This window comes from Trachypithecus francoisi, unplaced genomic scaffold, assembly GCF_009764315.1.
Source record: "Trachypithecus francoisi isolate TF-2019V2 unplaced genomic scaffold, Tfra_2.0 Lachesis_group5, whole genome shotgun sequence".
Taxonomy (NCBI): domain Eukaryota; kingdom Metazoa; phylum Chordata; class Mammalia; order Primates; family Cercopithecidae; genus Trachypithecus; species Trachypithecus francoisi.
The window spans coordinates 28,273,702-28,295,951 of NW_022681470.1; the positions used below are offsets into that span (position 1 = coordinate 28,273,702).

At 39.2% G+C, this 22,250-nt stretch overlaps 1 protein-coding gene across 15 annotated transcripts in view; it reads left to right on the forward strand.

Moving 5' to 3' along the window:
• Positions 1-22,250, forward strand: part of PRRC2C (proline rich coiled-coil 2C) — a 106,363-nt gene that overhangs the window by 41,396 nt on the left and 42,717 nt on the right. For all 15 annotated transcript variants that reach the window (XM_033198270.1, XM_033198262.1, XM_033198276.1 and 12 more), the window contains 7 exons: positions 3,430-4,042; positions 7,457-7,626; positions 8,056-8,305; positions 9,296-9,506; positions 11,956-14,205; positions 17,202-17,410; positions 21,620-21,774. In XM_033198270.1, the coding sequence (XP_033054161.1) occupies positions 3,430-4,042; positions 7,457-7,626; positions 8,056-8,305; positions 9,296-9,506; positions 11,956-14,205; positions 17,202-17,410; positions 21,620-21,774 (3,858 nt within the window). The remainder of the gene's footprint in view (positions 1-3,429; positions 4,043-7,456; positions 7,627-8,055; positions 8,306-9,295; positions 9,507-11,955; positions 14,206-17,201; positions 17,411-21,619; positions 21,775-22,250) is intronic.

Genomic DNA, 22,250 nt, shown 5'->3' on the forward strand with positions numbered 1-22,250 from the left:
TCATAGCTCACTGCCACCTGGACTCCTGGGCTCAAGGGGTCCTCTCACCTCCCCAGCAGCTGGGGCTACAGGTGCACACCACCACACCGGGCTAATTTTTTGCAGAGACAGGGTCTCGCCTTCATGTCCAGGCTGGTCTCGAACTCCTAGACTCAAGCCATCCACCTTGACCTCCCAAAGTGCTGGAATTACAGACTTGAGCCACCATCCCTGGCCTATCCTTAAAACACTTTTTTTCCTACTTGCATCTGAGACACCTCACTATTTTGTTTTTCTTTGCTTTGTATTCCTTCTGGGCCTCCTACACTTCGAGTGTTGGAGAACTAAGTCTTGTTCTCAGTCTGTTTTAAAAATCTGTATCCTTTTCCTTGGGAATGTCTTCTATGAGCTGATGGCATTCAAATGTACATTTAGGCCGAAAAGCTTTGCCCTGACTTTTAAGAGTCATATATTCAACAATCAACTCAACATCTCCACTTGGATCTCTAGTAAACAGCTCAAATATGTCCAAACCATAACACACACCCCCACTTACCCTACATATCCACAGTGCTGCTTCTCCTGTCTTTCCTATTGCAGGTAATGGCATTATTATTCACATATTTACTAAGGCTGAAACTGAGAAGTTACTCTTAACTCTTTTTTTACCCTACATCTAGCTTTATCAGCAAAATGTCACCTCTACCTTCAAAATATACACTGACTGCTTGCTACCACCTCTTACATTTCCTTTGAACTATTGGAATGGGTTCTTGACAGATACTGCTTGCCCCTTATGCTGCCTGCTCACTTGCTACCTTCATCCCATATTCTCCTGTAGTAGTTGTTGTCTTTTTAAAACTATGTATTAGGTCCATTTCTCCTTGTTCAGGTCCTTCTCATGATCTTTCAGATCCCTGTCTACTTTTCTAATTTCATCTGCTGTTCTCACCACATACACATTGCTCTTCCTGACTTCTTTACTTGTTCTTTCTTACAAGTAGATTTTCTCCTCCTGAAATCCTTGTTATGATCAGGATCTCCAGACCTTCTCTAATCACCCTACTGGGATATCTGCACGTATCACAACCATCACCATCATTTCCAGCAGTCCCTCTCCTCATAACCACTGAAAGCTCTTTATAACATTTCTGCATACACAGAAGCTGAAACTAAAACATGTAGAAAAAAGTATAGAAGATCAAGTGTTCATAAACTTGGAGCTGACAAAGTTTTCTTTGATAAATAAGACCTTGGCCACGAATTAGAAAGGAAAAACAGTTGGTCAGTTGGACTTTGAAGAACATTTCCCAAAGAATGCAAAGATGTGTTACAGAAAAAAATATTCCTAATACATCTGACGAAGGACTTGTATCTAAGCTTTTTTTTTTTTTGCAACAGGGTCGTGCTCTGTTCCCCAGGCTGGAACACGATCTCAGCTCATTGCAGCCTAAACCTCCTGGGCTCAAGCGATCCTCCTGCCTCAGCCTACCAAGTAGCTGGGACCACAGGCATGCGCCTCTGTGCCCGGCTATTTTTTTATATTTTTGTAGAGATAGGGTTTCGCCGTGTTGCCCAGGCTAGTCTTGAACTCCTGAGCTCAAGCAATCCTCCTGCTTTGGCCTCCCGAAGTGCTGGGATTACAGATGTGAGCCACCATGTCCAGCCTGGGCCGTATTTTTTTTTTTTTTTAATATCTTACAACTCAAGTAGTTAAACAAAAAGACTTGAACATTTATTTCTCAAAAGAAAATGTAAGAATGCCCAATGTGCCCATGGAAAGTTACTCAGTATCTTTTGTTATTAGGGAAATGCAAGTTAAAACCACTGAGATTTTACTACACTGCCAAAATTAAAGACTGATGACACCATGTGTTGGCAAGGATGTACAGAGCAGCTGGCAACCTCATCTATTGGAAAACCTTATAACCACTTTGGAAAACAGTTTGGCAGTTTCTTGTAAATGAAATATATATTTACCATATGACACAGGATTTCCACTTCTAGCTGTTTATCCAACAGCCATGAAAATGTTCATTTATGCAAAGACTTATGCATGAATGTTCATAGCTGTTTTATTCATAGTTTAAAAACTGGAAGCAACCCACATGTCTATCATACATGAAACAACATGCCCACAATGGAATACTATCCAGCAGTAAGATGGAGCAAACTACTCATACATAAAATAACCTCAGTGTCATTATACTTAGCAAAAGAAGCTAGCACAAAAGAAAGTATAATTTTATACATCTATAGGAAATTCTAGGACAAACAAAACTATACAAGGTTAGAGTTGGGGTGCTTGGGGCCACAGGGGGAGGCAGAGGAGTGATGGAAATGCTGTGTCTGCATTGGAGCAGTGATTACACAGGTGTATCATTTGTCCAAACTCATCAGACTATACACTTAAAATATGTGCAGCACGTTTTAAGTAAATTTTACTTCTATGAAGTGAATTGTGTAAATTAGGTACTTATATATTTGGTTTTTCAGCTTATCTCTGAGCTGTGGATGAAGAAACTCAGCACCAGAGAGCTGAAGTAGTTTGCATGTGATAGCACTATTAGTACATGGTAGTCTGCATTCATTTAAAGAGACATTCAGTCAAGTGTTTTCGTTGTATCATTGTTTAATCTTTTTGTAAGCATTCCAGCTGGGTTACATACGGCTTTTAAGATTTCTTCACCCTAGTAGCTTTTAAAATCAGTATGTTAAAGAAATTTTTTTATTACTTTTATTGTTTTTGCATTGTTGCAAGCAGTGATTTTAAAACCTGTGTTTGTTTTATAACACATTAATGAAAATTCAGTCATTGAAACTTGGATCTTTCAGGTGATCCTCCCATTCTCCACTCCGGGTTCTAGATAGCTTTTCTGGATCTTTCAGTCTAAAGATAGAACTTTTCTTCACCCAGACTAATTTGTAGGAATTTCTTCTCCTTTGGGATATCACTACAGCACTGTCTACTGTCTTCTTCACCTTGCTTCTTTGGCTTTGTGCTTTTTACCTATAGCTGTATCTTAATTTTCTCAGAGCTAACATGCCATCATTTTGGATATTTAATACCTTCATTTCTCTCTCTTAGGCATTCCAGCTGTGGCAGCTGCTTCTAACGCATTCATGCTAAATTTCCTTTGTCTCTAACTAGATTTTGAGATTCACTGTTGTGCTTCTAATTTTATTCAACAAATACTGAATGAGCAACAATGTCTGGCACAGTAAATAGGTACATACCCAGTAAACATTGGAGAGCTGGATTAATCTGGTCTTAGTTTGGTGAATTATCTAGATGTAATATATTTCCCATCTTACGTGTTTTCATTTTAATGTGTATGTTCATCAGAGAAATTTCTGATACTTTTGTGGGGTTTTTCCTTCTCCATGCCTGATACCCAATGTTAGTCAGAAATAGAGTTGTCATACTCATCTGATACCTTAATGTTTCAGCATCCACCTCCAGATCGACAGGCAGTACCTGGAAGACCAGGCCCCTTTCCCTCTAAGCAGCAAGTAGCTGATGAAGATGAAATATGGAAGCAGAGACGAAGACAACAGTCAGAAATTTCTGCAGCAGTAGAACGTGCTCGTAAACGGCGTGAAGAGGAAGAGCGAAGAATGGAAGAACAGAGGAAAGCGGCTTGTGCAGAGAAACTGAAACGATTGGATGAGAAGCTTGGCATCCTGGAAAAACAACCATCTCCAGAGGAAATTAGGGAAAGGGAGCGAGAAAAAGAACGGGAGCATGAGAAAGAACTTGAAAAAGAACAAGAACAGGAACGAGAGAAGGAGAGGGAAAAAGAGAGGGAGAGACAGCAGGAAAAGGAGAAAGAGCTGGAGAAGGAGCAGGAAAAACAAAGAGAAATGGAGAAAGAAAGAAAGCAAGAAAAAGAACTAGAACGGCAGAAAGAAAAGGAAAAAGAACTACAAAAGATGAAAGAACAAGAAAAGGAATGTGAGCTGGAGAAGGAAAGGGAGAAATTAGAGGAGAAAATTGAACCCAGAGAACCTAATTTGGAGCCCATGATAGAGAAACAAGAAAGTGAAAACAACTCTAATAAAGGTTTGATAGTCTTCTTCATTCTCTTTTATAAACTTTACAAAGCTTTTTGTTGGTTACAGTTTGGGGGTTGTATATTTTAAATATATGTCATCAAAATAAAAATGATTGTTTTATGATACCATTTCCAGTAGAAAATATGGGCTAGAGCCATGTTTTCTAATTCTGTGTATGAACAGATATCCCTGAAGTGTTTCTCAGTTATTAGATGGGCTTCATTTCTGTTTTATCTGCAGAATTGTATTGACTTCCTAGTCACATGTACTGATTCTCCACCTGCTTTTTTCTGACTCCAGGACATTTAACTAAACAAAATCTCATTTGTTCACGTGCATGAATACCTCTAAAACTGAACTGGCATAGAGCTTAATGAGAATGTTGGATTATCATCATTAAATGACTGCACCTAGCTCATAATTTCAGGTTTGCTGTTTAATCAGTTTAAACATGCAAGCTTCCATGGTGTAGTTGATATGCTATTAAACTGTAGTTTCCTAGAGTAATTATACTTTAAAATAAAATTCTTTTTCTAGATCTAATCAGCTTTTTTGTTCTTCTCCAAGTTGGCTTGTAGACTGATTAATGGCATTCAAATGTAGTATAAAGTCTTAGCAAAGTTAAAGTTCAGGGTTTTTTTTGTTGTTTTGTTTTTTTTTTTGTTTTTTTTTTTGTTTTTTTTTTTGAGACGGAGTCTCACTCTGTCGCCAGGGCTGGAGTGCAGTGGCCAGATCTCAGCTCACTGCAAGCTCCACCTCCCGGGTTCACGCCATTCTCCTGCCTCAGCCTCCCGAGTAGCTGGGACTACAGGCGTCCGCCACCTCGCCCGGCTAGTTTTTTTTTTTTTTTATTTTTTAGTAGAGACGGGGTTTCACAGTGTTAGCCAGGATGGTCTCGATCTCCTGACCTCGTGATCCGCCCGTCTCAGCCTCCCAAAGTGCTGGGATTACAGGCTTGAGCCACCACGCCCGGCCTTTTTTGTTGTTTTGTTGTTGTTGCTTTTTGAGACAGAGTCTCACTCTGTCTCCAGGCTGGAGTGCAATGGTGGAATCTCAGCTCACTGCAAACTCTGCCTCCCGGGTTCAAGCCATTTTCCCGCCCCAGCCTCCCGAGTAGCTGGGACTACAGGCGCGTTTCACTGCAACCAGCTAATTTTTGTATTTTTAGTAGGGACGGGACTTCACCATGTTGGCCAGAATAGTCTCGATCTCCTGACCTTATGATCCACCTGCCTCGGCCTCTCAAAGTACTGGGATTATAGACGTGAGCCACCGCGCCTGACCTAAAGTTTAGTTTTAATGAACGACTTGAATTAAAATAGAAATGCAGTTTTATTTCAGTGTATTTTCTGATGTGGAAATATTATAAGTTTTCTAACCTGACCTCTCATGCTCTTTTCTACAAGGCACTGCTGCTTAAAATAATAATGTGTTTTTAAAAATAAAGTTTTTATTTATATGCAGGGTTACCTTCAAACTTGGCTCTTAATGTAACTGTAAGAGTATGAGTATTTTATCTTTAATTTTTTTTATGAAATAAGGCCTGCATGGATCATTTGTTAAGACTTTAAGATTTCAGATTTTTTTCGTAGTAATCAATGTAGAGAAACTCTGCTATTGATAGTGGGCTTATGTTACATAAGTACTTATGAAGATTGCTCGTAACACCAAAATAGTGAAATAAAGTGTTCACAAGAGAAAGGAAAACATTATCATAGTTTAATAAGTTTTATTTGTGCTTTAATTTTCATTCACATTTTATATATTCTCATGGCAAGCTAATTTTAGCTTGGTTTAACAGTGAAATATACCCATGTGATTTTTTTTCCCCCTCAATTCTGATACTAGACACATACAATTTTTTTGTTTGTTTTAATGCTCTCTGAGATGTTCTCAAGACACATGTGATTTTAAAGTCAGTGCCTATGTAGCTCTTTTTCCTCTAGTGTATTATTTTCCCTTTCAACATTCTTTTTTTTTTTACTGTGTTGCCCAGGCTGGTCTCAAATTCCCGGGCTCAAGTGGTCCTCTCACCTCAGCCTCCTGAGTAACTGTTACTACAGTCGTGCACCACCATGACCTGCTCACTCTTTTACAACATTCTTAATATTGAATATAATCCGAGCAATAAAAATGTTATTTGTGATTCTTAACAGCATGCTTTTACATTGGGAGATAATCTTCCATTTTAAATTCATTACTAGTCATTTGATAAAAGAATTTGTAATAAGCATGGCTTTGTAATTGTGACAAATGACATTCTAGAATGAATTATGTTTGAAGATAACTGGTGGTCACTCTGTTGTCTTCAGACTTAAACTCATTAGTTTTTCCTTATAGATAATAGTCCCTTTATCCAATAAATAACTAAACTCATTAGTTTTCCTTATAGATTATAGTCCCTTTATCTAATAAATAACTAAATAAACCAACATGCTGTCTTTTTAAGTGTTTGTAGGCCATTTGTGTTTTCATGTAGATTTTAATGAACTACCAGTAAATACTGACAATTACATTGATGTTTATTGAAACAAAAAATAGGTAGAGTTGGAAATGTTTCATTATTTAAAAAAAAATCAAACCTAGATTTTATATGATGAAGCATTTGGATCTCTGCTCTCCATCTCTAAGAATGCAGCTTTTGGGAAATCTAAGGTTTTGATAATCTAATGTTACCTCATTGATAACTACCAATGTTAAAGTAGAAAATAATGTTTTAGAGTGTGGAGGATATTTTCTTTTTTTTTTTGAGACGGAGTCTTGCTCTGCCGCCCAGGCTGGAGTGCAGTGGCCAGATCTCAGCTCACTGCAAGCTCCGCCTCCCGGGTTCACGCCATTCTCCTGTCTCAGCCTCCCGAATAGCTGGGACTACAGGCACCCGCCTTGTCGCCCGGCTAGTTTTTTGTATTTTTTTAGTAGAGACGGGGTTTCACCGTATTAGCCAGGATGGTCTCGATCTCCTGACCTCGTGATCCGCCCGTCTCGGCCTCCCAAAGTGCTGGGATTACAGGCTTGAGCCACCGCGCCCGGCCAAGGATATTTTCTTCCTCATTAACTTTTTTTTTTTTTTTGGAGACGGAGTCTCGCTCTGTCGCCCAGGCTGGAGTTCAGTGACCGGATCCTAGCTCACTGCAGGCTCCGCCTCTCGGGTTTACGCCATTCTCCTGCCTCAGCCTCCCCAGTAGCTGGGACTACAGGCGCCCACCACCTCACCCCGCTAGTTTTTTGTATTTTTTTTTTTTTTTAGTAGAGACGGGGTTTCACCGTGTTAGCCAGGATGGTCTCGATCTCCTCACCTCGTGATCCACCCGTCTTGGCCTCCCAAAGTGACTCATTAACTTTTATTATACGTCAGTCTGTGTAAAAACTATGTGTTTGGTAAGTGTCGTAGATGAATACCTTTCACCTTTTCTTTGAGCAGAGGAGGAACCCGTTTTCACTAGACAAGACAGCAATCGCAGTGAAAAGGAAGCCACACCAGTGGTGCATGAAACAGAACCAGAATCAGGGTCTCAACCTCGGCCGGCTGTATTATCTGGCTATTTCAAACAGTTTCAGAAGTCTTTACCTCCACGATTCCAGCGGCAGCAGGTAATGATAAAAATATTTTATCATGTATGTCTGATTGAAATAATTATTATGCAATAATCTGGGAAATTAGACATAAAACTTATAATGCATAAAGGACACAAAGTTCCCTTGAAATTATTTTTCTTTGTAAATAAAAGTTAATATGGGTTTTACCTTGACCTTCTGTGTCATTCCTTTTGATCTTCTGCCTCATTTATAGACACCATCTTCCATTTCTAGGAGATAGATTATACAGTGCTTGAGTATAAGGTAAAATGTTACAGTTCATCTTTCAGTCTTTTGTCTTGCCAACTCTAACTGTTAAATATCTTTTGAACTCTTACTTTTCCTTCAAGGATTCAAAACAGGTCATTATTTTGTGATGTGATTGATTAGATTAATTTGTCATGTGGAACTAAAATCTCAAGATATGGGATCTTACTTTTTCAGGAACAGATGAAACAGCAGCAGTGGCAGCAGCAGCAACAGCAAGGTGTACTTCCACAGACTGTTCCTTCACAACCATCCAGTAGTACTGTCCCTCCTCCACCACACAGACCTCTTTATCAGCCTATGCAGCCTCATCCTCAGCATTTGGCTTCTATGGGTTTTGATCCAAGGTGGCTCATGATGCAGTCCTACATGGATCCTCGAATGATGTCAGGCAGACCTGCTATGGATATTCCACCCATTCATCCTGGTCAGTTGAATTTGCATTTATAGTTTTACAGGATCAAAATATTTTTTCCCCTACTTTGAGTTTCAGTTCCTTTGAGAGTTGTAATCTAGGAAAAACTTAAACCTCTAGATTTTTAATCAAAATTATGTAACTTTCAGCATCAAGTAATTAAATATCTGACACTCGTATTGCTTATGTGGCAAGAACAAAATACTAGTTCATTTCTGTTTTGTGAGTATTATTTAAAACTTCAGATGGAAATAATTATGTCTTATTAACAGTATATTGTTATTGGCTACATTGTTTTTCTTCTTTAAAGTGTTTTCGGCATTTGAATTTTGTCCATATGTTATATATGTTCTTTTTCAAGTTCCTCTTCCATCATTTACCAACCTAACACTTGGATTTCCTTATAGGTTAGAGGGGGAAAAAAAAGTGAATTAATAGTCTTTTATGGAATCCATCAGAATAAATCTAGATAATCTATTACCAGAATGTTACAGAGGAAAATTTAGGGATGATAAGCTGACCACAAATCATGATTTTTAAATTTATACTGGTATTTGGAAATTTAAGTGGCATATTTTGTAGAATATTGACCAACTAAGGTAGGTTAATGGAATTTAGGAAAGAATTTTCTCTGGAAGTTATGGTATAATTTTCGTGATGTTTGTATTGACATCCAGAGTCACAATACTTGGTGTCTGATTTTTATATGCATAATATTTTATTTCTTTTGAAGTATAACTGCTATACTTTTGAAGCTGCTATTGTGATTTTGCTGATTTTGCTTCCTCAGTTCTTAAATGCAATTTTTATTTAACAGCAGTGATAAAATCTCATTCACAGAACAACCCTTATGTAATTTCCACCAATCTTTTACTCAGGAAAAAAATGCTTTTAATATGGAGAATTCCATGTAACAATTAGTAATCTGATATGTCTATCATGGTTTTATTTCTTTTATTTTTCAAAAGCCTCATTTCACCTTTTTCTGAACTTTTGTTATAGGAATGATTCCTCCTAAACCGTTAATGAGAAGAGACCAGATGGAAGGGTCACCAAACAGTTCTGAGTCATTTGAGCATATAGCTCGATCTGCAAGAGATCACGCAATTTCCCTTTCTGAGCCTCGTATGCTGTGGGGGTCAGATCCCTATCCTCATGCTGAGCCTCAACAAGCAACTACTCCCAAAGCAGCAGAAGAGCCTGAGGATGTAAGGTAATAAATTATTTCAATTTAATAGACTATACAGAATATTTTGGTAAAAGGAAAACTGTGTAGTGTTTCTGAAGATCATTCCAATTTAGGACTGAAGCATAAATCTGGTTTCCTTCTATTTAATTTAGCATACTACACTTACTCTTTGGACATATTCTCCGTATTCATTAGGGCATTTTGTAACCTGGTTTTGTACTCAATTGTATGCTGTAATTTAGTATTAGATGTTGAAATTGGTAGGTTCTTTTTTGAGATAGGAACTTGCTCTGTTTCTCAGGCTGGAGTGCGGTGGTGTGATCTTGGCTCACTTCAGCCTTCGCCTCCCAACTCAAGTGATCAGCTCACCTCAGCTTCCTGAGTAGCTGGGACTACAGGCGTACACCACCACACCGCGCTAATCTTTGTTTTTGTTTTTTGTTTTGAGACAGAGTCTTGCTCTGTCTCCCAGGCTGGAGTGCAGTGGTGCGATCTCAGCTCACTGCAAGCTCTGCCTCCCAGGTTCACGCCATTCTCCTGCCTCAGCCTCCCGAGTAGCTGGGACTACAGACGGCCACTACCACGCCCGGCTAATTTTTTGTATTTTTAGTAGAGACGGGGTTTCACCATGTTAACCAGGATGGTCTCGATCTCCTGACCTCATGATAATCTTTGTATTTTTTATAGAGATGGGGTTTTGCCATGTTGCCCAGGCTGGTCTTGAACTCCTAGGCTCAAGCAGTCTGCCTGCCTTGACCTTCCAAAGTGCTGGGATTACAGGCGTGAACCATCGTGTGCAGCCATTTGGGATGTCTTTATTGTAGAGTAGGTGTAAAGAAATTTAAGTGTATCTACAATGCTTATATAATCTAGCTAGATGTAATTTTTCCATTTTAACAGTATTTTAGGGAACATTTTTAAGGCCAAGATGAGAAATATAATAATATACAAAGTTGACTTTGAAATGGCACACAATTGGTGATGACTGTAATAATTTATAGCCATCCAGTTAGAACTTCCTGCCCTTTAATGGGGTGTGTTTTTTTGTAATGTTTTATAATTATTTGTAATTAATTGGGACAGATAAGCTTACTCTAGTGTACTCTTTCATTCTATGTGGAAATTACTAGTCTTGATGGATTAGAAATTCACATCAGCATGGTCTTAACTTTGTTTTTCCTTAAGGAATGAACTTCATTTATTTATTTCTATTTTTTATTTTTATTTTTTGAGAAGGGTCTCGCTCTGTCAGCCAGGCTGGAGTGCCGTGATATAATCACAGCTCACTGCAGCCTTGACCTCCCAGGCTCAAGTGATCTTCCCACCTCAGCCTCCTGAGTAGCTGGGACTACAGGCATGTAGTACCGTACCAGGCTAATTTTTGTATTTTTTGTAGAGACAGGGTTTTGTCATGTTGCCCTGACTGGTCTCAAACTCCTGGACTCAAGTGATGCTCCTGCCTCCCAGAGTGCAAGGATTACAGGCATGAGCCACTACTCCAGGCCCTTTATTTTTTTATTTTTTTATTTTTTATTTTTTTTTTTTTTTTGAAGCGGAGTTTCACTTTTGTTGCCCAGGCTGGAGTGCAGTGGCACCATCTCAGCTCACCACAGCCTCAGCCTCCCGGGTTCAAGCGATTCTCCTGCCTCAGCCTCCTGAGTAGCTGGGATTACAGGCATGTGCCACCACGCCCAGCTGATTCTGTATCTTTAGTAGAGACGTGGTTTCTCCGTGTTGGTCAGGCTGGTCTCAAACTCGCTACCTTAGGTGATCTGCCCAACTCAGCCTTCCAAAGTGAGGATTGGGATGACAGGCATGAGCCACCACACCCAGCCCCATTTGTGTTTGTGGTAGAAACCACTTAGAACGTTAGATCTATCCTCTTAACAAAAATTTAATTATATAGTACCATGTAGTTAACTGTAAACACAATGTTATACAGCAGATCTCCAGAACTTTTTTTTATCTTGCATGACTGAAACTTTATACCTATTTCCTATTTTTACCTTTACCTGTATTTCCTATATTATATCTATACCTATATTTCCTATTTCTCCCTACTCCTAGCCCCTGGCAGCCACCATTATGGTTTCTGCTTTGATGAGGTTGATTACTTCACGTTCCTCATGTAAAGTATTTGTCCTGACTGACTGACTTTACTTAAGCATAATGTCCTCAGGGTTTATCCATGTTGTAGCATATGACACTATTTCCTTCTTTTTTATCCCTGTATAATATTCTGTTGTATGTGTGCACCACATTTTCTTTATCCATTCAGCTATTGGATATTTAGGCTATTTCCACCTCTTGGCTATTGTGAGTAATTCTCCTCTAAACTTTTTACATAGTGAGAGAAAGATTCTCATTATGGTTAAGAGTCCTTGCTTTCTGTTTTAGAGGTATTATTTTGCTATATACTTCATGTGGGAAAGATTGCTTTGTTGGTTATACCTTTGAATTCTTATCATCATAGGTCTGAAGCTGCGTTGGACCAGGAACAGATTACTGCTGCTTATTCTGTAGAACATAATCAATTAGAGGCCCATCCAAAGGCAGACTTTGTCAGAGAATCAAGTGAGGCAGAAGTACAAAAGTTTTTAAGCAGATCTGTGGAAGATGTTAGACCTCACCATACTGATGCAAATAATCAATCTGCTTGTTTTGAAGCACATGATCAAAAGACCTTACCCACTCCACAAGAGGAGCGGATTTCAGCTGTAGAAAGTCAGCCTTCCCGGAAAAGGAGTGTTTCCCATGGATCTAACCATATGCAAAAACCAGATGAGCAGAGAAGTGAACCATCTGCAGGCATTGCTAAAGTAACCAGCAGATGCATTGATTCAAAAGAACCAACAGAAAGGCCAGAGGAGAAACCAAAAAAGGAAGGCTTTATGCGATCTTCTGAAGGACCAAAACCTGAAAAAGTATATAAATCTAAATCAGAAACTCGTTGGGGCCCACGACCAAGCTCCAACAGAAGGGAAGAAGGTAATGATAGACCTGTGAGAAGATCAGGTCCCATTAAAAAACCTGTACTTAGAGATATGAAAGAGGAACGGGAACAGAGGAAGGAGAAAGAAGGAGAAAAGACCGAAAAGATGACTGAAAAAGTAGTTGTAAAGCCTGAAAAGAAGGATCTTCCTCCTCCCCCACCACCACCTCAGCCACCAGCACTGATTCAGCCACAGTCAGTTCCACCACCAATTCAACCAGAAGCAGAGAAATTTCCTTCAACAGAAACTGCAACTTTGGCTCAAAAACCATCTCAGGATGCTGAGAAGTCTCTGGAACCTGTGAGTACTGTTCAGGTAGAGCCTGCAGTTAAGACTGTAAACCAACAGCCTGTGGCAGCACCAATAGTCAAAGAAGAAAAACAACCTGAGAAAGTCATCAGCAAAGACCTTGTTATAGAGAGGCCTCGACCAGATTCAAGACCAGCAGTTAAAAAAGAATCAACTTTGCCTCCCAGGACCTACTGGAAAGAAGCTAGAGATAGAGATTGGTTTCCAGATCAAGGATACAGAGGTCGAGGCCGAGGTGAATATTACTCCAGAGGTCGAAGCTATAGAGGTTCTTATGGAGGGCGTGGCAGGGGTGGTAGGGGACATACTCGAGATTATCCTCAGTATAGAGACAATAAGCCAAGAGCAGAACATGTACCCTCAGGGCCTCTCAGACAGCGAGAAGAAAGTGAAACACGGAGTGAGAGCTCCGATTTTGAAGTTGTCCCCAAAAGACGACGACAGCGGGGTTCAGAGACTGACACAGACAGTGAAATTCATGAAAGTGCAAGTGACAAGGATAGTTTAAGTAAAGGCAAACTTCCCAAAAGAGAGGAACGGCCTGAAAACAAAAAACCTATAAAGCCGCAGTCTTCTTTCAAGCCTGATAATCATGTTCGAATAGATAATAGACTGCTAGAAAAGCCTTATGTAAGGGATGATGATAAATCTAAACCAGGCTTTCTTCCTAAAGGAGAGCCTACAAGGAGAGGCAGAGGGGGAACATTCAGGCGTGGTGGGAGGGATCCTGGAGGCCGTCCATCACGCCCTTCCACTTTACGAAGACCAGCTTATCGGGACAATCAGTGGAACCCAAGGCAGTCAGAAGTTCCTAAACCAGAAGATGGAGAGCCACCAAGAAGACACGAACAGTTTATTCCTATAGCAGCAGATAAACGACCCCCAAAATTTGAGCGAAAATTTGACCCAGCTAGAGAAAGGCCTCGAAGGCAGCGTCCTACCCGACCACCAAGGCAAGACAAACCACCTCGATTTAGACGGCTAAGAGAGAGGGAGGCTGCTTCAAAATCAAATGAGGTGGTAGCAGTGCCCACAAATGGCACAGTTAATAATGTGGCTCAAGAACCAGTTAATACGATTGGGGATATTTCGGGGAATAAGACACCAGATTTATCTAATCAGAACTCTTCAGATCAGGCAAATGAAGAATGGGAAACAGCTTCTGAAAGCAGTGATTTCAATGAGAGGCGAGAGAGGGATGAAAAAAAAAATGCTGACTTGAATGCACAAACAGTTGTAAAGGTTGGAGAGAATGTTTTACCTCCAAAGAGGGAAATTGCAAAGAGAAGTTTTTCAAGTCAGAGACCAGTAGATCGTCAGAATCGACGTGGCAACAATGGTCCACCCAAATCAGGAAGGAATTTCTCAGGTCCTAGAAATGAAAGGAGAAGTGGTCCACCATCAAAAAGTGGGAAGAGAGGGTGAGTACTTTGTTTTAAATATAGTTGCTTCTGTACCTTTAAAGAAGCTAAAAGTAGAGTTCTTGGTTGAAGAGCCAGTCTAGATAAAGGACCAAAAAACATTGTTCTTCCCAAACGCTTTATTCTCTGTTCTCAAAGTGTAAGGGTGCTTAAAGAAGAGAGGCTAAGGTGTCTTAGGAGTCTTTGCCTGCTAAGTTACATTTTCCAGAAGAGTCCTCTTGGAAACTTGTAGCTTTGGGAAAATGTACGCATCTAGGGAGGGACATGTACAGTGTCCTTATTTGGTAAGTATCTGATGAGTAACCCTCCCTTCTTTCTCAGTTTCTCCTTATAAACCTCTAGTGCTACACAGGTGTCCTTTGAGGTTTAAATTAATGTTATAACCATATACTTTATCACTCTATACTGGTTTCTTGAGAATTAGTGTTGAACCTTAAGGATAAATTGTATTCTTATCTTGAGTTGCAAATCTATAATCAACAATCATCTATAGAGAGGCCCAGAAAGCAAATCCTTGTTCTACTGCCAAGGACACCAGTAACATAATTGCCATGGCAATGGATTTTTTTAAAGAAGAATTTTTCTCAAGTAAGCTAAACTTGGCCTGTTTTTTTAAGTATTAAGATGTTGGGCTGGGCACGGTGGCTCATACCTGTAATCCCAGCACTTAGGAGGCCGAAGCGCGAGGTCCTCACACAAGGTCAGGAGATTGAGACTATCCTAGCTAACACGGTGAAACCCCCTCTCTACTAAAAATACAAAAAATTAGCCAGGCATGGTGGCAGGAGGCGGAGCTTGCAGTGAACCAAGATCGTGCCACTGCACTCCAGCCTGGGCCACAGAGTGAGACTCTGTCTCAAAAAAAAAAAAAAGATGTTGGTTATAGTAAGCTAGTATTGATTTCTTTAGTATTAGAAAGCATTATAAAGTAGCAGTTAAGATTCAGAATGCCTAGGTTCAAATCTAGGCTCTGATACTTTCTAGTTGCTTCCCCTTTGCATCCTCACCAATAAAATGGGGAGAAAATAGTAGCACTTAATGTGTGAAGATACTAAGATGATACTTGTGATGCACTTAATACCTGGTATACAGTAAGTAAGCATTATTATGTGTGCCCTGCTTTTAGAGCAATTGCCAGGTTTGCAGCCTGAGCTGATAAGAATTTAAGAATTTATTTGGACTGTATGGTATTAATCTGAGTTCCTTAGTTTTACATACTTAGCATTTCAGGTTACTATACTCGTAAGGTATATTTGTCTATTTTCTGTTGATATAACTAAATACCTGAGACTGGGTAATTTATAAAGAAAAGAAATGTATTTCTTGCAAATCTGTTGGCTGCAAAGTCCAAGGTTGAGGGGACCACATCTTGTGAGGGCCTTCTTGTTGGTAGAGACTCTGCAGAGTCCCAAGACACCATGCTTATCACATGGTGAGGGGGCTCACAAGAGATGGCAGAACTGGCTTTTATAACAGACTCATTCATGATAACTAACCAACTCCCTTGATAACCCATTCATTAACCTGTTAAGGATCAATCCATTCAGAAGGGCAGAGCCCTCATGACATAATCACCTCCCAGAGTTCTCACCGCTCACCACTGCTGCACTGGCATTAGGGACCAAGTTTCCAACACATGAACCTTTTCTTTTCTTTTCTTTTCTTTTCTTTTTTTTTTTCTGATGGGGCAGGTGGGGGATGGAGTCTCACTGTCACCCAGGCTGGAGTACAGTGGCACAATCTCGACTCACTGCAACCTCCACCCCCCTGGGTTCAAGCATTTCTCCTGGCTCAGCCTCTCTAGTGGCTGGGATTACAGGCGTGCACTACCATGCCCAGCTAAATTTTTTATTTTTAGAAGAGACAGGGTTTCACCATGTTTGCTAGGCTGGTCTCGAACTTCTGACCTCAGGTGATCTGCCCACTTCAGCCTCCCAGAGTGCCGGCCCCACACATGAACTTTTGAGGGATACGTTCAAACCACAGCATTAGAGAAGATATTTTTGCTGTTCCAGATAATTTAGAGGAAGTTTTTACTTGGAATTTGAACATTCCCTTAAAATTCCAGGATAATCAACATAACCAAAATAAATAGAATAGTTTATTTCCTATAACCAAACAATTAGAATTTTAAGTAACAATACTCAAAGAAAATTTTGATATGATTTTTGTGCCATGTAAATCTCAACTAAGTAGCAAGATTTTTGTGCCACCTAGATAGATAGCAACAACTTTGAATCTATAGAAATGGCAGTGACGATTATAATTAAATGTTTTATAAGAGCACCATGTAGAAGAAATGAACTCATTCTTAAAATGTTTGAGGTTATGGCCAGGGACATGGTAAGCTTTTATCTTGAGTAATACTATAGGCCAGGATGAAAATGTATTAGTAAACCCATTTCCCATGATCCTTTTCACTTGGAAATTTTAAAAAATCAACCTGAAATTATTCTTTTAGGAAATAAGAACTGTAGGGGATACATTTGGTTTGTGAAGTGAATTATTTCTATATTAAGGTTTTTAAAATAATTATATCAATGTGTAAATCTGATTATTTTTTAAATCTACATAGTTGTAAATATAGAATGCTTTTTAAAAATTTTTATTTTCATATGCTGCCCACTTTTAGAGGGCATCCATTTGTGAATACTTTGAATTTGCTTGGATCACAGAAATGTTCTGCTATAAACAGTGTTAATTAGCTCATTTATAATATGATAGACAAATAGACTCTCTAAGAACTTCTGGTATAATTAGAATTCTAGAATTTAATTGCTGGAAAGAACTCTAGGGAGCTAATCTACTTTCTTGGGAAACCTGGTTTTAGTAAGGTTGTATTCAACAAAAGTCACTAATGCTTGTTTGGTTACAGTTAGAGTTTTCTATCCCAGCAGTGTTTCATCTTAGAATGAACTTTAGAAACTGCCAATAAGAGCATTTTTCTTTTGTTCAGATAGGTGGAAATAGTAATACCTCAAGTCATCTTTTTGTAGGCCATTTGATGACCAGCCTGCAGGCACAACTGGGGTTGACCTTGTCAATGGCAGCTCTGCACACCATCAGGAAGGAGTACCTAATGGTACAGGACAAAAGAACTCCAAAGATTCTACTGGGAAAAAAAGAGAAGACCCCAAACCAGGTCCTAAAAAACCTAAAGAGAAAGTGGATGCTCTGTCACAGTTTGATCTCAACAATTATGCAAGTATGTCTTAGGTTTCTTTCATTTTATTTATTTATTTATTTGTTACATTTTAAAATGTAGATGCCACAATTAAAGAAGTTTTCCAAGAAGGAAAGAGTTGGACATTCAAGGTATACATAGTGGCTGATTATGAAACACTAAGTGATTGAACTTAAACTAAAATAACTCCAGCTTTTAGTGTAGCCTTGAATGCTTAATAAGATTTTTGTTAAAAATAATCCAATAGCATTGCACTGTTCTTCCAAAAAAGAGGAAGAAAATTAAGTAAACACTCTAGTTTGCCAGATTTGAGAAAGCACAGAAATTTGATTCTTAGTTATATTGGTATAGATGTATGATTAAAAACAAAAGAAATTAAATGTTAAACTCGGTGAATTATGTCCTTGGTAAAATTAGTGTCTAAGATACGACAAATACAAAATAATAGGACAAGAGGCAGTGTCACTGGATAACTGGGAAAGCCATGAAGTAATAGAGGATCAAATGTGAAGGATAATACAAGCAACAAGAAAATACTAGATGAGGAAACAGACAAGGAGTATCTGTGTATAGACATTTGTACATGTAAAATGTACTATTTGCCATTCATTTGGATGAAACTGGAAATACTGAATAAAATCGAGATATTTACTAAGTTAAGACCAGATAGCTCAGATAGTAGTAATAGTAGTAGTAATAGGAAAGTTGGGTTAGTTGCAGTTATTCTAGTATGAGAGATGTAGATGAGGTTTTTCTTTCATCTGCCTAATGGTTATTTGTACATATTAAGCCCTGATTTGAGCACAGCTCATGAACATTATTTTTTGACCAGTGGTTCTCAAAGCGTGGTCCCCACATCATCAGCATTACCTGGAAATTAGTGAGCAATGCACATTCTTCATTTGTTTGTTTGTTATGAGACAGATTCTTACTCTGTTGCCCAGGCTGGTGTGCAGTGACACAATATCGGCTCACTACAACATCTGCATCCCAGACTCAAGCAATTCCCCAGCCTCAGCTTCCCCAGTAGCTGGGACTACAGGCATGAGCCACCATGTCCAGCTAATTTTTTGTTGTTAAAGAAATGGGTTTTCGCCGTGTTGTCCAGGGTGGTCTCGAACTCCTGAGCTTAAGCCATCCGCCCGCCTTGGCCTCCCAAAGTGCTGGGATGACAGGCGTGAGCCACTAGGCCCAGCGCAGTGGCTCAGGGCTGTCATCCCAGCACTTTGGGAGGCCGAGGTGGGTGGATCACCTGAGGTCAGGAGTTTGAGACCAGCCTGACCAACATGGAGAAACCTCGTCTCTACAAAAAATACAAAATTAGCCAGGCATGGTGGTGCATGCCTGTTAAAAAAAAAAAAGCAAAAAAGACATAACAAAAACAGATAAAAACTATATTTCTGAAGTGGTGATAGAAAATAAGCTGTTCACTTCAACTCATTAAAGTTATCTTTAAGAGTTAGTCGCCTTTAGTTCTTTTTCCTGGTAACATTGTTTTTAAGTAATATGCCTAACCTAAAATGGTAAAAAGAAGAGGGCACTGGAAACTGAAATGTAGTGTTCAAATTTTCGATAAATGCTAACATGTAGTTGGGTGAAATAAGGAAGTTGAAATAATAAGATAGGCTTTATGCACACACATTTTAGTGTAAGTGAAACACTGAGATGATATTAGAATTATGATGAGGTCTTTCCATCAGTCTGAAGTAATGTGTGCATGACATCCTTTGAAATGTTTGACTTAGACATTTCATTGAAATGAGAATATGCTTCATTTTACAGAGTTAATGATTTTTAAAAGGATTTTAAAAACAAGTAGACTTGTCTTATAAATCAGAATCAACTGGGGTTTTTTTTTCTTTTGAAATCAAGTTTCCTTTTTTTTTTTTTTTTTTTTTTGAGGCAGTCTTACTCTGTGGCCCAGGCTGGAATACAGTGGCATAATCTCAGCTCACTGCAACGTCCACCTCCCCAGTTCAGATGATTCTCCTGCCTCAGCCTCCTTAATAGTTAGGATTACAGGCACGTGCCACCATGCCCAGCTAATTTTTTGTATTTTTGGTAGAGGCTTTAGTAGAGGGTTTCGCCATGTTGATCAGGCTGCTCTCAAACTTCTGACCTCAAGTGATCTGCCCACGTTGGCCTTCCAAAGTGCCGGGATTAAAGGCATGAACCACCATGCCTGCCTGAAATCAAGTTTCTATTAGAAAAATGGAGTAACAGTAACGTCTCGCCCTGTCACCCAAGATGGAGTACAGTGGCATGATCTCGGCTCACTGCAACCTCTGCCTCCCAGGTTCAAGCGATTCTCCTACCTCAGCCTTCTGAATAGTTGGGACTACAGGCGCGTGCCACTATGCCCAGCTAATTTTTTTTGTATTTTTAGTAGAAACAGGGTTTTACCATGTTGGCCAGGCTAGCCTTGAACTCCTGACCTCATGTGATCTGCCTTCCTCGGCCTCCCAAAGTGCTGGGATTACAGGTGTGAGCCACCATGCCCAGCCAGTTTCTAAGGAGTGAAAGCCAGTAGTCATTTTTCATTTCATCTCTCAGTGTATGTTAATGCTAAGTTTTAACTATTTTAGAATTGTTTGTAGATAGTTTCTCTGTGACCACTTCCCTGATCATACCTTTGTTGCTATACCTAACAAGTTATCACCTTCCTTGTTGCTGTACCTAACAAGTTATCACCATCCTGAATTGTATACTTATTGTTTCCAAGAAAAGTATTTTATTGTATGTGTAATTTCCAATTAAAATATTGTATATTGTTTGAAAATTAAATAATTTCTTTAAATTGCTTCACTCTGTTTTGATACTTACAGTTATTGTTCAGACATTATACCTATAATAAAAAATTACATTACCTGAAGTAATTTAATTTTTCTTGGAAATATTATTTGATGGATTTATATTTCACATACTGACTGGGATATAGGATAATTTTAAGATAGACAAAGTAATGGTTAGTGGGAAAATAGGTTGAAAAATGATCTTGAGTTATTCATCACCTAGATGATTCTGGTATGTGTTCACCTATGCCATCTTACATTTACACACAGCTTACACATTTATTTATTTTAATTGATTGATTAATTGATTGAGACAGGGTCTCGCTCTCCCAGGGTGGAGTGCGGTGGCGTGGTCTCAGCTCCCTGCCGTCTCAACCCCTCCAACTGAAGTCATTCTCCTACCTCAGACTCCCGAGTAGCTGGGACCACAGGCGTGCACCTAGCTAATTTTTACATTTTTTCTAGAGACAGGGTTTTACTGCGTTGCCCATAACACATTTATTTTTAAAAACTCCACGCTGTAGACAAGGGTCTACATAAAACAGAGACATTAAGAGTCATAAGACCAACTAGGCCGGTCATCTTACCTTAAATCAGTTTATTTCATTTTTTAAAACATTATTTATTTATTTATATGTTTGTTTTTAAAGTAGAGACAGGGTCTCCCCATGTTGCCCAGGCTGGTGTGAAACTGTTGGCCTCACATGATCCTCCCACTTCGGCCTCCCAATATGCTGAAGCACTAAGCCAGTTTATTTCATTTTTTGAAAAAGAGAAATAATAGTAACAGCCACCTCTTAGAATGGTTAGATGCAAATGAGGTAGAATGTTTTGTAGATCTTTTAAAGCATTATAAAGTAGCAGTTAAGATTCAGAATGCCTAGGTTCAAATCTCTTTTAAGGCTAAGAGATAGAGGTTAGTTCATAGGAAAATTTTGATTTTTTTTCTTAAGGCATTACCACTATATTACTTAAGGAAAAAAAAAGATCTATGTTTAAAACAGATATTTTTAGGATTTTTTGGACAGAGTCGCACTCTGTCACTCAGGCTGGAATGCAGTGGCATTTATGGTCTCAGCTCATTGCACCCTCCACCTCCCAGGTTCAAATGATTCTTGTGCTTCAGCCTCCCAAGTATCTGGGACTACAGGTGTATACCACCACACCCGTCTAATTTTGGTATTTTTAGTAGAGAGAGGGTTTTGTCATGTTGGCCACACTGGTCTTGAACTTCTGGCCTCAAGCAGTATGCCCATCTTGGCCTCCAAAAGTGCTGGGATTACAGACGTGAGCCACTGCACCTGGCCAGTTTTAGGATTTTTATTTTTAACTTTAAGTGTATGAAATCTTTTCAAATCTTTACAATGAGTGGCCATGCTATAGGGTGGGAAACATTTGAAAAACAGAAAATATCTTAAATCCTTTTCCACACCCACAGGTGTTGTTATAATTGATGATCATCCTGAAGTAACAGTAATTGAAGATCCCCAGTCAAATTTGAATGATGATGGTTTTACTGAAGTGGTATCCAAAAAACAACAAAAACGTTTACAGGATGAAGAACGCCGAAAGAAGGAAGAACAAGTCATACAGGTTTAAATCTGGTTTCAACTTGTTGCTAGTTATTTAGATTTGTTGCCCAAAGTGTATCAGCAAATGTTCAAGGTTTTTATCTACTTGTAAAGTCAAGACTGTATTCATTATTCAGGTGTTAAGAGTGACATCATCTTCCCAACTTTAAATCATTTTGACTGGAATCAAAGGAAATTTTAAATAAAATATAAGGACTGCAGCTCCTTGTATTTTGACTTATATCAAAGACCATCTTTTTTTTCTTTTTTTTTTTATACTTTAAGTTCTAGGGTACATGTGCACAGGGTGCAGGTTTGTTACATATGTATTCATGTGCCATGCTGGTGTTGCTGCACCTATTAACTCATCATTTACATTAGGTATTTCTCCTAATGCCATCCCTCCCTCCTCCTGCATCCCACAACAGGCCCCGGTGTGTGATGTTCCCCCCTGTGTCCAAGTGTTCTCATTGTTCAGTCCCCACCTGTGAGTGAGAA